General features: G+C 38.3%; 1 protein-coding gene across 4 annotated transcripts in view; it reads left to right on the top strand.

Annotated features, from left to right (window-relative positions):
• Positions 1-7,829: 7,829 nt before the first annotated feature.
• Positions 7,830-13,758, top strand: part of BTBD8 (BTB domain containing 8) — a 118,537-nt gene continuing 112,608 nt past the window's right edge. For 2 of the 4 annotated variants that reach the window (XM_058716575.1, XM_058716577.1), the window contains exons 1-2: positions 7,836-8,173; positions 13,181-13,378. In XM_058716575.1, coding sequence (XP_058572558.1) covers positions 8,025-8,173; positions 13,181-13,378 — 347 coding nt within the window. In that variant the 5' untranslated portion in view covers positions 7,836-8,024. Of the gene's footprint in view, positions 8,174-13,180; positions 13,379-13,758 lie in introns of all 4 variants that reach the window. The other 2 variants (XM_058716573.1, XM_058716574.1) reach the window with 2 other exon arrangements.

Raw genomic sequence — 13,758 nt, 5'->3', positions numbered from 1 at the left:
TCCTAGAGGAGAACACAGGTAGTAACCTCTTTGGTTATACTGGCTATAGCAACTTCTTACCAGATATGTCTCCTGAGGAAACAAAAGCAAAAATGAACTACAAAGATGTCATCAAAATAAAAAGCATCTGCACCATGAAGGAAACAATCAATAAAACTAAAAGGCAACTGATGGAATGGGAGAAGATATTTGCAAATGATGTATCTGATAAAGGGTTAGTCTCCAAAATACATAAAGAACTTATAAAACTGAACACCCAAAAAACAAATAATCCTGTTAGAAAATGAACAAAAGACATGAATAGATGTTTTTCTAAGGAAAACATACAGATGGCTAACAGATACATGAAAAGATGTTCAACATCACTCATCGTCATGGAAATACAAATCAAAACCACAATGAGATACCACCTCACACCAGTCAGAATGGCTAAAATCAACAACACAGGAAAAAACAGGTGTTGGTGAGGATGCAGAGAAAGGGGAAGCCTCTTGTACCATTAGTGGGAATGCAAACCGGTGCAGCCACTCTGGATAACAGTAGGGACGTTCCTCAAAAGGTTAAAAATAGAACTACCCTATGATCCAGCAATTGCACTACCAGGTATTTACCCAAAGGATAAAAAAATACTTATTCGAAGGGATACATGACCCAGATGTTTATAGCAGCATTATCAATAATAGCTAAATTATAGAAAGAGCCAAAGTGTTCATTGACTGATGATGGATAAAAAAGAGGTGGTATATATATATATGCATACAATGACATATTACTCAGACATAAAAAAGAATGAAATCTTGCCATTTGCAATGATGCAGATGGAGTTAGTATTATGCTAAACTAGTTAAGTCAGTTAGCGAAAGACAGATACTATATGATTTCACTCATATGTGGAATTTAAGAAACGAAACAGATGAACATAGCGGGGAAAAGAGAAACAAATTAGGAAACAGACTTTTAACTATAGACAACAAACTGAGGGTTATGGAGGGAGGTGGGCAGGGGGATGGGTTAAATAGGCGATAGGAATTATGAGGGCACTGTTATGATGAGTATTGTGTGCTGTATATAAGTGTCCAATCACTAAATTCTACATCTAAAACTAATATTACACTGTATGTTAACTGGAATTTAAATAAAAACTTAAAAAATAAGATAAAAAAGAGAGATCTATTCATAAACATTGTTCACTTTGTTCTAGTTAATGCCTTTATTTTGTTTAGTGCTAAAGTAAGGCCAGAGGAAGTATAGCTTGTCACCTGTCCTTCAGTTTTGCAGAGAAAATATCACATTAAGAGCTTCACTGGCAATAAATAAGTACACTAAATTGTCATTTTTATTCTCTCCAAAAAGTATATTCTGGATAAATGCCTCTTTGTTCTTTCTCAGAATAGCCTGAATATTTTTTTTTCAATATACGCAATTTATCGTCAAATTGGTTTCCATACAACACCCAGTGCTCATCCCAGAAGGTGCCCTCCTCAATACCCATCACCCACCCTCCCCTCCCTCCCACCCCCCATCAACCCTCAGTTTGTTCTCAGTTTTTAACAGTCTCTTATGCTTTGGCTCTCTCCCACTCTAACCTCTTTTTTTTTTTTTTTTTCCTTCCCCTCCTCCATGGGTTTCTGTTAAGTTTCTCAGGATCCACATAAGAGTGAAAACATATGGTATCTGTCTTTCTCTGTATGGCTTATTTCACTTAGCATCACACTCTCCAGTTCCATCCACGTTGCTACAAAGGGCCATATTTCGTTCTTTCTCATTGCCATGTAGTACTCCATTGTGTATATAAACCACAATTTCTTTATCCATTCATCAGTTGATGGACATTTAGGCTCTTTCCATAATTTGGCTATTGTTGAGAGTGCTGAGAATAGCCTGAATATTTTATAAGACAAAATAAAAAGAAACATCAGGAAGATATAGTATTGGAAATAACATTGAAAAAATTATCAATGGTATCGCTGCTATTTAAAATTGTTTTTTTCTAGATATGAAAGTGATTATTTAGAATGAGTAAAGAAATTACAACAGACTACAATTTCTGGAAAGCTCACTAATATCACAAACATAAGATATAAACACAAGAATTCTGATAAATTCTATTTTGTCTGAGTCTCATCAAACGGGAAATTTGTGTTTATAATTGCGTAGTCTGCATTATTGAGAATATTCCTCTTGTTCTGACTAGGGACTGACAAGAACTGGAGCTTCTACTTAATGTTGTATACCTCCTTACTATCGATATACCTCTAGCACCCTTTGCTGTAAGACATTCACATTTGATGTGATGTGATGTGGCCTTGGGCCCTATTCCTTCATGTCACTATGCAGGATGATTCAGCAAAGTATTCCTGGAAGCCATTCCTGGACCAGAACAGGGAGCAACAATTTATCTAGATGTGGAAATGGTTGCAAATCAATAAACATCCCTTGCTAGCCCAAACTACTGTACCCTTAACTTAGTTTCACTGAGGCCATTTCCCAAAAATGTAGCCACTCAGTGCCACCATACAGGAGGGGGACATTTGGCTAAGAGGAAAGTCTTGATCAATCGTGGTAAAATTTCTTCGCTAAATTTACAAAAACATACCCCCAAAAGTACAAAAAGTAGACACATTTCTAGGGACCCCACTGGGGCCTTGGAAGGGGCTTGTACAAGTGGGGCCCCTAAAGCTTAAACTTCATTAGGTAGCTTCCTGATATTTTGAGAAGGAAGAAGAGATGGGTGAGGGGAAGGTGAGCAGAAGAGGAAAGCTTAAGGAAAGAGAAAGAAAAAAAGATAAATATTTTTTTTAAAGTTTATTTTGAGAGAGAGAGAGAGAGAGATTGAAGGTGAGGGGCAGAGAGAGGGAGAGACAGAATCCTAAGCAGGCTATGCACTATTGGCGAGGAGCCCAACATGGGGCTCAAACCAATGAACCGTGAGACCATGACCTGAGCTGAGATCAAGAGTAAGATGCTTAACCCACTGAGCCACCCAGGTGCCCCTAAATATTGGTTTGAGATAATTTCCATGCATTTCTTACTGAAGAAAGGAGATGAGTAAGTGATATTTTATAATCGTCACTGCCTTAGTCAGTTCAGGGTGCTGTAACAAAAATACTATGGGTGGCTTAAACAACCAACATTTATTTCTTATAGTTCTAGAAGCTGCAAAGTCCAAGATCAATGGACTGGCACATTTGGTGTCTTATAAGACCTTGCTTCCTGATGTGTAAACAGCTGTCTTCTCACTGTGTCCTCCCATGGTGAAAGGAGCAAGGGAGTTCTCTGGGGTATCTTTTATAATGGAACTAATCTCATACATGAGGGCTCTACCCTTATGACCTGATCACCTCTTAAAGGCTCCAACTCCAAATTCCATCACATTGGGGATCAGATTTCCATGTATGAATTTGGGGAGGACACAAATAGTAGTTCTATAGTAACCACCCAACTTGATATTCCCATCATTATAATGCAAAATACCTTAAATTGAATGCAGTCTGTTAGTAGCAATATTCGTATTATTATGAAACTCTAATAACTTCTATAGGAAATTTTGGATAAGTAATTCTGTTAACGTTGTTAGGAACCAAGAGTTTTTCAGTGCAAGAAAAAAAAAAAGAATGGAATTTAAAAAGAAAGTATCTGAAAATCTCATAATGTCAAATTTGAATCAGATATAGTATAAATTCAGCAATTTCTTTAAATATAACTTTTTTTTTTTTTTTTGAGAGAGAGAGAGAGAGAGAGAGAGAATATGCTTGAGATGGAGAGGGGTAGAGGGAGAGAGAGAATCCCAAGCACCATCAGGCTCAACCCTGATGCAGGGCTTCATCTCATGACCGTGAGATCATGACCTAAGCTATGAAATCAAGAGTCAGATGTTTAACTAAGTCACCCAGGTGCCCCAGCAACTTTTTTTCTTATAAAACTATATTGTTTAGAAACAACATGGCCCTTCAATATTGGTGAGCACACTTAGCACCCAGATTGTGGGCTCTACCTACCATTCCACACTTTGGAGGAACTGTAGTTCTTTGGAGGAATAGCTGGAGTGGGAAATAAACAAGGTATCTGGTATCTGGTTGTGCCAGAAAGCAAGGATACTACCACAGATTAAAGAATGTGTCAAAAGGACATCGGAGCCAATATAAAGGAACTCCCATGGGCCAGATAAAGCAATTTGAGCATCAAAAACAATAACAAATGAATTCATAAAAATTTATAAAAATTTGTAAAATTTATAAAAATCAATGAGTTCATGAAGATAACAAAAATGAACTGAACATATTGGAATTAACAAGGGTACCAACTCCTTACTTTGAAAAATGATAATTTAAATAAGAGAATTAAGCATTTATCCTGCCCTTACAGTGTGAAATGTCTTTCTGGATACCCAATACTTCTAACTGATGAGGGACAGTTCTTCTTTAAGGAAGATTTCCAGCAAATGTCCAGCAGATAAATTTAGATTATGATAGAATTATAAAATCATTTTGCAATCTTTAGTTGGTTCAACCAAGAATTATCAAAATTATCAGATGAAACCTATGATACATTTTAGCAACATTAAAAGGAGGATAACCAAACATTATATGACTCCTGATATGATACAAAATGAATTACCACTTGTGGTAGGCAGGATTATGCTTGCCCCCACCCTCCTGAAAGATGTCCATGTCCTAATCCCAGAACATGGCAAAGGGGAATTAAGCTTGTAAATAGAATTAAGGTTGCTAATTAGCTGACCTTAAAACAGGGAGATTATCCTGGATTATCCAATTGCACTGCACATAATCAAAAGAGTGCTTAGAAGAGCAAAGGAGTAGGCAGAAGAAAACGTCAGAATAATGCAATGTGAGAAAGACTCAACCTACTGGCTCGGAAAAAGGGGGAAAGGAAGCCAATAGCCAAGGAATATAAGCAGCCTCTAGAAGCTGAAAAACCAAGGAAACTCTCCCTTAGAGCCTCCATAAGAGAATCCAGTCCTGCCTACACCTTGATGTTAGCCCAGTGAGATACATGTGGAACTTCCAACCTACAGAACTGAAGGTAAAAAATTTGTATTGTTTTTAAGCCACTAAATTTTCGGTAATTAAAGCATCAATAGAAAACTAACATACCATCTATTAAATTTATTTTTTGCTAAAAAATTGAACCTGAATTTAATCAAGGCTCTGAAACATATATTTGCAGGAAATGTATGGTATAAATGGACATAGCAAGTGATACTACAAGGACACAAACAGTAAAATTTTAAGTGTGGGATATTCTATAGCTTAGTCTGCCAGGCTTCAGCCACAACATCAATGGCATGAAGATAAAAATGAGAGAGTGAACTGCTCTAGATCAGAAGAGACTCAGGAGACATAAGAACAAAATGCGACCTCTGAATCATTTGAAAACTGATTCTTTATCCAACTATAAAGGATATTTTTTAGGACAGTTAGGAAAATTTTATAATGGGCTATATAGTAAATGGAATTATTATTAATTTGTAAGGAATGATGTTAGTGGCTATATAATGTGTTTATGTTAGGAAACATCCAATTTTTTTTTGAGGTGCATATTGAAGTATATAGGAATAAAATTAATGTCTGTGCCTTTACTTTAAAAAATTTTAGAAGGAAGGAAGGAAGAAAGGAAGGAAGGAAGGAAAGAAGGAAAAATATAAGAAAGGACCAAAAGGAAAGAAGACTCCATAAAGCATATATGCCCAAATCGTGATAATTGTTGAATCTTGGTAATGGGTAAATTGGTAAATGGGTAAAGTGAAGTAAATTTCTTTACTTTGTATGTTTGCAATGTTTCATATGAAGGGTGCCTGGGTGGCTCAGCTGAACAATCAACTCTTGATACTGGCTCAGGTCATGATCATAGGGTCATGGGATTGAGCCCCTTGTGGGCTCTGCACTGGGTGTGGAGCCTGCTTGGGATTCTCTCTCTCCCTCTGCCCCTCTCCCCCTCTCATATGTGCTCTCTCTCTCCAAAAAATTAAAAACAAAAAATTGAAATATTTCACATGAAACATTTTTAAAGAAAGAAAAATAATGCTCCCAAAAAATCACTTTTCTTTCATGAAACTGTAGTCCTTGGAAGAGTCTTTTGCCTTCCAAGGCAATTTTACCTAAAATTTTCACACATGAGAATCATAATTAAGGCCAACCCTAACCAAAATTATGTGTTTAGCTGTGTCTACCTTCAAAGCTCCCATTACTAGTTCCTTAGGATCCTCTTTTCTTCCTAAATGTCTTTCAGGAAAAAAAAAAATCAGATAATTTCTCTCACATTAAGGTATAAATAACTTCAGAGCCGGAATTAATTAAAATAAAAATAATGCTTTAAAATTCTCCAATGGTGAAATGTCAAGCATCATTGATGAGAGTTTTGCTTTTTAAAGGTGGACTTTTTCTTTAATCATTTCATGTAGTCAGTTGCCTAAGGTGTTTTAAGAGAATTAAATTACATGAACCGGAAACCAGTCTGTCATCCTTTTCCAACCAGTGAGTTAATAATAAACACAATTGTGCATAATAAAAGTGCTGGAATATTACTTCACTGGCTGGTAAAGGGACATGGTAGAAATTTTGCAGGACTTTGAAGGGAAGAGTTGGGTGCTAGTCTAAGTTTTAACATCTAGACCACCACTATACTGGCTGTGTGACCTTGCCCTATCTTGTCATGCCTCAACTTCCTCACCTGTCGATTAGGCTCATAGTAGTACCTACCTAAGTGTGGTTGCAAAGATTGAGTTAATGTATATAAACCAAGTAAAGCAGTTCCCTCACCTAATAAGCATTCAATAAACATTAGCTATTTTTGTATTTTCTTTGGCATTCCTCATACTACACGTGTAATTAAGAATCCGCTAAACAGTTATTCTTTTCATAATTAATGTGTCTGAATATCTGAAAGGGGCATTATTCGGAGAAACGACTACTTTTTGCGCAATCTTATGGTACGAGGTCCATACATTTTCCAAATACTTGGTATTTGTTTAGAAGAGACTCAGGAGACATAAGAACCAAATATTACCACTGAAACGTTGAAAACTGATTTAAACCAAGCAACCATAAAGGATACCTTTGTACAGAGCTCCTGAATGAAGCAGAACTATTGAGCCTTCTTCCTTTAGAGGAAATAATTTTTAAAAATACCAAAAGATTTAAAAATGATATCCATCCAGCTATTTTCTTCAGGGCAAAATATCCAAAATTCTATACCTCACCAATCCATTCACTTCCCCATTCAATTAAAGGCCTTGCCCTTTCAGCCTTACCTCCTCACTTTCTCGTCATAAATATTATGGCTTTATATGCAAAGGGCTGGAATACTGATATTTCCCAGCTAAAGTTCATGAGAGGTTATATGAGCCACTCCTTGGATTAGAAAGCGATGGCGGTCTTTTAGACGTTGTATACACCTTTTCAGGGGATTCATGAATGTTCTAACCTCTTGCTGATTTTACGAAGTTCTTTCCCTACTCCTCACATCCCGTTTTTCTTGCTCAAAACAACAAAGCGAGGGAGCGTGACTCGCTACAGGAAAGGTCTCATCTACCTGTTCTTTCCTGGAAAAAAAAAGCTCTGACATCCCAGGAAGACATAATGTGGAAAAGCGCGCAGGTTCATTTGAACTCGGCTCGTAATGAAACATCTATTAAAATGAATGGCCAGCACCACCCGCAACGCAAAGAGGAAGAGGACAAGGAGTCGCACAGATTGGTTACCCGGGAGATGGTTTGATCCCTGGGCAATCGGGGCGGGGTGCCCGTCGGCCGAAGTAAACAGAGCTACTACGCCTGCGCACACCCTTCCTGGGTCACGTGCAGGCGCCGGCCTCTGAGAATGCCCTAGAGAGCTGTCCGGCCGCTGTAGGGGACCGTGTGCAAACAGACCAGAGGCGTCAACCTTTCCCTGCGGGGCGGATTCGGGTAGGAGAGGAGCGTTGGGTCGGAAACGCCCCTTTCTTCCACAGCCGGGAATTGAGAGCCAGTACTGGGCCTGCGGGGCGCCGCCGTACCTTTGTGGGACATGGCCCACTGTGGGGAGGGGAGCGCGACGCCCGTGGTACTTCTGAGGTCCCCTGGAGTTTGCAGTAAGGGGTTGCAAAAGAAGGGGCCCTGTGAGCGGCGCCGACTGAAGGCGGTGATATCGGAGCAGCTCAGCCAGGATCTGCTCAGGTAGGAGGAGGCGGGAACCCTGGCTGCCTCAGTTGTTAAGGCATCCATCTCCGCCCCAGAAGCTGTGGCTCCTCTGCCTCTCCATCCCTCCTCTCCTCGTTCTCCTCGCCTCAGGCTTTTGAGGGACTTGTACCAGTCTCCTCACTACAGAGCCGTTGGCTCGCCCTAAAAAACCAGTCCCGAGCACCTCGGAGACTATGTAACAGATACAAAAAGGAAGCCAAAATTATCATCATAGTTACGTGCGGCACCAGTCTATGCCGAAATAACACGAGCAGGCTTAGTTCTTGAAAGACCTATCGCTAAGGTGGTGTCGGATCCAGGTTTCATGGTCCTGAAACGTACACTTGAAAAAAACAAAACAAAAAAACCCTTAAACAGTTTAAGAAAAATGATAAAATCCTGTATGAAAATGAATATTTATTTAGATTAAGGAAAAATAGAACAATTAGTGTAGTCTCGGAGGTCACTTTCTTCTGAGCTCTCTTTAAACAGTTTACCAGAAATGCTTACATCAAAATACTTCCCGATTGCAACCCGGCTTCCACTCTCTGCCTAGAACACTCTACAGCTCCCAGCAACTCCCAGCTCCCATGAGGGCCCAAGCAAATGGTGGGTTGTTATGAACCTTAACTCAGGCTTTGGTGAATCCAGGTACTGACATCTCAGTTTATAAAGAAAATGAAGCTTAGGAATGTACCCTAGCCAATTGCCATTTCCACCGAAAGTGATTCCCGAGCTTCAGTGTGCAGCAGAATCACCTGGAGGACTTGTTAAAATTTAGATTTACTAGGTCCCAGACCCTAGTACTCATTCAGTTGGTCTGGGATAGAGCTTTTGCATTTCTAATGAGGTCCCAGGTGATGGTGATGCTGCTGGCCTAGGTTACACTTTAAGAACTACTGAACTAGAGTAAACATAATTACCACTAAATAACCAACTGTTGTGCAGCATTCTACATTTTTTTAAATTTTTTTTATTTTTATTTAAAAAAAAAAATTTTTTTTTAACGTTTATTTATTTTTGAGACAGAGAGAGACGGAGCATGAATGGGGGAGGGTCAGAGAGAGGGAAACACAGAATCTGAAACAGGCTCCAGGCTCCGAGCTATCAGCACAGAGCCCGACGCGGGGCTTGAACTCACCAACCGCGAGATCATGACCTGAGCCGAAGTCGGCCGCCCAACCGACTGAGCCACCCAGGTGCCCCGCATTCTACATTTTAAAAAGTGCTTTCTGTTGCCCACACTTAAGGCTCCAGCAGCTATAAGCTGAGCTTTCTATAAAGTAACAGAAAATTCCCTTTTAATTTGGGCCTGTCTGCCAAAGATGCTGCTTTGACTCCACCAGTGGGGGATTAATGTAATTGGTGGAAAAATGAAGTTGAAGTTGTTCCGTTTCTAGGGTGAATCTGTAAGGATGAGGCATTCCTTCCCTTTAGTGGCTTTATTCTCCTGGCTTAAGGTGTCAGGAATTTAAGGAAGATAACATGTCTATATAAAGAAAATGAAATTAAGGTATAGCAAGTGAACAATCTATGCTTATCCTAGGAATAATTAAGGATAGGACCCTGAACTCCCAAGTTCCTGTTACAGGCAAATAAAAATAGATGTAGCAGTTCTTTTGTTTGTTTGTTTAATTCTTTTTTTTTTTTTTTAAGTTTATTTTGAGAGAGAGAGAGCGCGTGCGCATGCAAGAGCACAAGTAGGGGAGGGGCAGAGAGGAGAGACAAAATCCAAGCAGGCTCTATGCCGTCAGCCCTGGATGTTGGATTCCAGCTCACAAACTGTGAGGTCATAACCTAAGTCGAGAGATCAAGAGTCAGACACTTAACTGATGGTGCCAACCAGGTGCCCCCCCCCGACTTTTTAAACGAAAAACTTCATATGTACACCCAGCCACCTTAATTGCTGTGCCAAATTAATCTTTTTCAAGCACAGCAGTATAATGGATTTATTCGGCAAATATTAATGAAGTATCTAGCACCCACCATGTACCTAGATTTGTACTAGGTCCTGAAGAATTAAAGATTAATAAGACAGGGCTTTGGTGCTGTGCTTACACTCTAGTAAGAGAGATAATAGCCAAACAAAGGTGATGGGGACTGGGGTGAGTTTGGGGAAGGCTTTTTAAGGTGACATTTGAGTGATCTGTTGAGGATCTGTTGTTGTGCAGCAATTTCCTCATCTTCGTTCTCATTTCCCCCTACTTCCTCTTTTTCACAACTAATAAACTCCTCTTCTACACAACTAATAGATGATATTATATATCATCTATTCATAGATGATTCATAGATTCATCATAGATAAATATGAATTTGTCTATGTTTTAAGTCATTTGACTCCTCTTCAACTGTAACACAGAGTTAAACTCTTTGCCTCTTATTTATCTGCAGCTTCATTTGTCACTTCTCAGACCCTCAGTACTCTCTGCTGACCAGTTTGTAACTCCATACTCACACATACCTTAGCAAGGAATGTGGAGCCAAGAACTCTCTGTGACCTTGCCTTGTTCCCCTGACCAACTCTTACTTGATCTTTAAAATGCTTTTTTTTTTTTTTGTCCTCTGTAAGGTCTTCTTTCATGTCTGTCTTTGAAAAAAATTTACTGGGGTGCCTGGGTGGCTCAGTCGGTTAAGCGCCCGACTTCAACTCAGGTCATGATTTCGCGGTCTGTGAGTTTGAGCCCCACATCAGGCTCTGTGCCAACAGCTCAGAGCCTGGAGCCTGTTTCAGATTCTGTGTCTCCCTCTCTCTCTGACCCTCACCTGTTCATGCTGTGTCGCTCTCTGTCTCAAAAATAAATAAACGTTAAAAAAAAATTTAGAAAAAAATTTATTTATTTGTGTTACTGAATATATCACACTCTGTAGTTTTCAGACCTGTCTTCCCTGCTATTCAATAAAATTCTTGAGTGCACATACGATGTTTTAGTCATTATCTGTCCACAGTGCTTGATACATAGTACATGTTCAGGAAATTTTTAGTGATCATCAGCAGTCCAAAACGCACTAGATAGGTTAATGCATAGTTGGCAGAGAAATGACATAGGAAGAAGCTGGGCCTTGACATGGTTGAAGCTTTGTTCCAACCTGTCCTTCCTCTAGACTTTGCTATTAGATGAGCCAATAAACCCCCTTTAATGGTTAAGCCAGTCTGAGTCAGATAATTCTGTTACTTTTAACACACAATATATACTTGTAACTGATATGGTTTTATAAAAAAAAAAGCACTATATTTTCATATTAACAATTTTTAAACACATTAAATTTTTTAATTTAACAAATACTTATGAGCATATATTATGAACAAGGCAGATACCCTAGTGATGGTTATATGGCTACTAGCTGCATTGTTTCCTTATTCACTTGAGGTTGAGTGTAGGATGGAGAGAAGGTGGGTGGGAGGAAGGAACAAATTGAGTATTTGTACAATTTTTTTAATTAATGTTTGAGAGACAAATACATTTTCGCCTAACTTTATTATTTTTTTTTAATTAAAAATTTTTTTTTAACATTCATTTTCGAGAGACAGAGACAGAGTGTGAGTGGGGGGAGGGTCAGAGAGAGAGAGAGAGGGAGACACAGAATCCAAGCAGTCTCCAGGCTCCGAGCTGTCAGCACAGAGCCTGACACGGGGCCGGAACTCAAGAGCCACAAGACCATGACCTGAGCCAAAGTCAGATGCCCAACTGACTGAGCCACCCAGGTGCCCCTATTTTTGCATAACTTTAAAAACCACTTATGAAAATGATATATTGACGAAAATATTGTCTAAAATGCTTCTGTCTGCTCATTGTTTCCAAGGTTCTGAAAGTTGTGCTCTGAAGCATTTGTTTTGTTTAGGGTAAAATACAACAAAATTCAACAAGCAGATACTGAGCTCTACATACTAAATATACAGTTTTTGCCTTTGGGGAGTTTATCGTCTAGTAGAGAGAAAGACACGTACAAATAATGATGCAGTGACAAGTGCTATAATAGAGGTATGCACCAAGTGTGTTGGAATCAGAGGAAGGAGCCATTAACTTGGTCTTGGAGGAATGTGAGTGTCAGTGGTAACATTCGAAGCTTTCACTGTAATGGATATCTATATCCATTACTTGTACCTCCTATAGTGTACTGGTGTGATTGCCAGTTATATCCTGCAATACAGAAATCCCCTGAGAATACATACCTTGCTGAGCATAATGATACAGTAATAGGAAGTATTAGTATTTAGAGTAGAAATGTATAGTTTTCACAGGGACAAAAGATTATGACAGTATTATGATGCTGATTTCTGTTCTTCCATCACTTGACATGTAATCAGTGGGCTTTACAACAACTATGTCTGTGTGTTAATAAAGGGATTTCAGTGGGTTACTCCAGGAGCCCATTTTAATAATAGGTTAGAGCACGGTTCTATTTGTGTGAGGAAAAAAATGGAAAAGGGCTTAAATGTCACATTCTTGATGGCCAAGCCTGCCTTTTCAGACTTGGTATTTAACAATAGTTGGAACAAAATGTACCAGTGTCTAATCTGGATTGTCTATTGTTATATTTGGTTTGCATGTGTTGTTGACATTTTACTTTCTTTGCTTCTTTTAGTAAGATTTTTAAAAATTGATTCTTTTCAATAGTCAATGACAATACTACTTTGTGTTCTTTTTCTGAAATAAGTCTAAAGGAGGTACATTTTTAAGGAAAATCAACATAAATAGCAGGAGATAAATTTTATTATTACCAGAAAGAATTAAAAAGAAATTTTCTAAAAGTCCTATTGTTTTTGGTATAATTACCTTTGTTTTCACTATAAATTTCAGAAAATTAGATTCAAAGCTAATATTAAACGGTGTTCTTTGGAATGAACTAAGAACAAACTCCTTTTCATGTTAACCTATTTTTATTGTGTTACTTATCTCTAATTTTTAGTTTGAGTTATTTTTAAAAGTTATTTTATAAAAATGCGTATGTTATATATTTCTGAGTATCACTAATTAAACTATGGTTTCTTTTTATTCATTACAGGCTCCTAACGGAAGAAATCCATACAGATGTTATTTTCTCCATAGGTTATACTTTGTTCAAAGCACACAAAGCAGTCCTTTTAGCAAGGGTTCCTGACTTCTATTTTCATACTATTGGACAGACATCAGATAATTTAACAAATCATGAGCCTGTTGTTGTAGAGAACTTTGAAACTTCAGAATTTAGAACATTTTTACAGTAAGTGCTTTCTTTATCTTTTTTCTCTTATATTTAAGTCTAATATATAATTGTTTATCTTGTAAACATATTTCATATCTGTTTTATAACCTAAGAAAAATCCATTCATTTAAATTCCAAATTATCTTAGTAATTAGTATTAGTAGAGGCTAAGTATTAGTATTAGAGTATTAGAGCCTTAGTATTAGAAAAGACTAAGTACTAATTTGAGATCGAGCCTGAAAGAGGAGAAATGGTGTGTTCTCTGGTAATTCAAGTGAGTTACTCCTTGCCAGGGTTTTTGGACAGTGGCTCTATTGACATTTTGGGTTGGGTAATTCTCTTGTGGGGGCTGTGCTGTGCAGTTTAGGATGTTTAGCAGCATCCCTGTCCTCTGGCCC

This window comes from Neofelis nebulosa, chromosome 2 (genome assembly GCF_028018385.1).
Source record: "Neofelis nebulosa isolate mNeoNeb1 chromosome 2, mNeoNeb1.pri, whole genome shotgun sequence".
In the NCBI taxonomy this organism is placed as follows: Eukaryota; Metazoa; Chordata; class Mammalia; order Carnivora; family Felidae; genus Neofelis; species Neofelis nebulosa.
The sequence above is the reverse complement of the archived record's forward strand: the minus strand, read 5'-3'. Positions and strand labels throughout refer to the sequence as shown.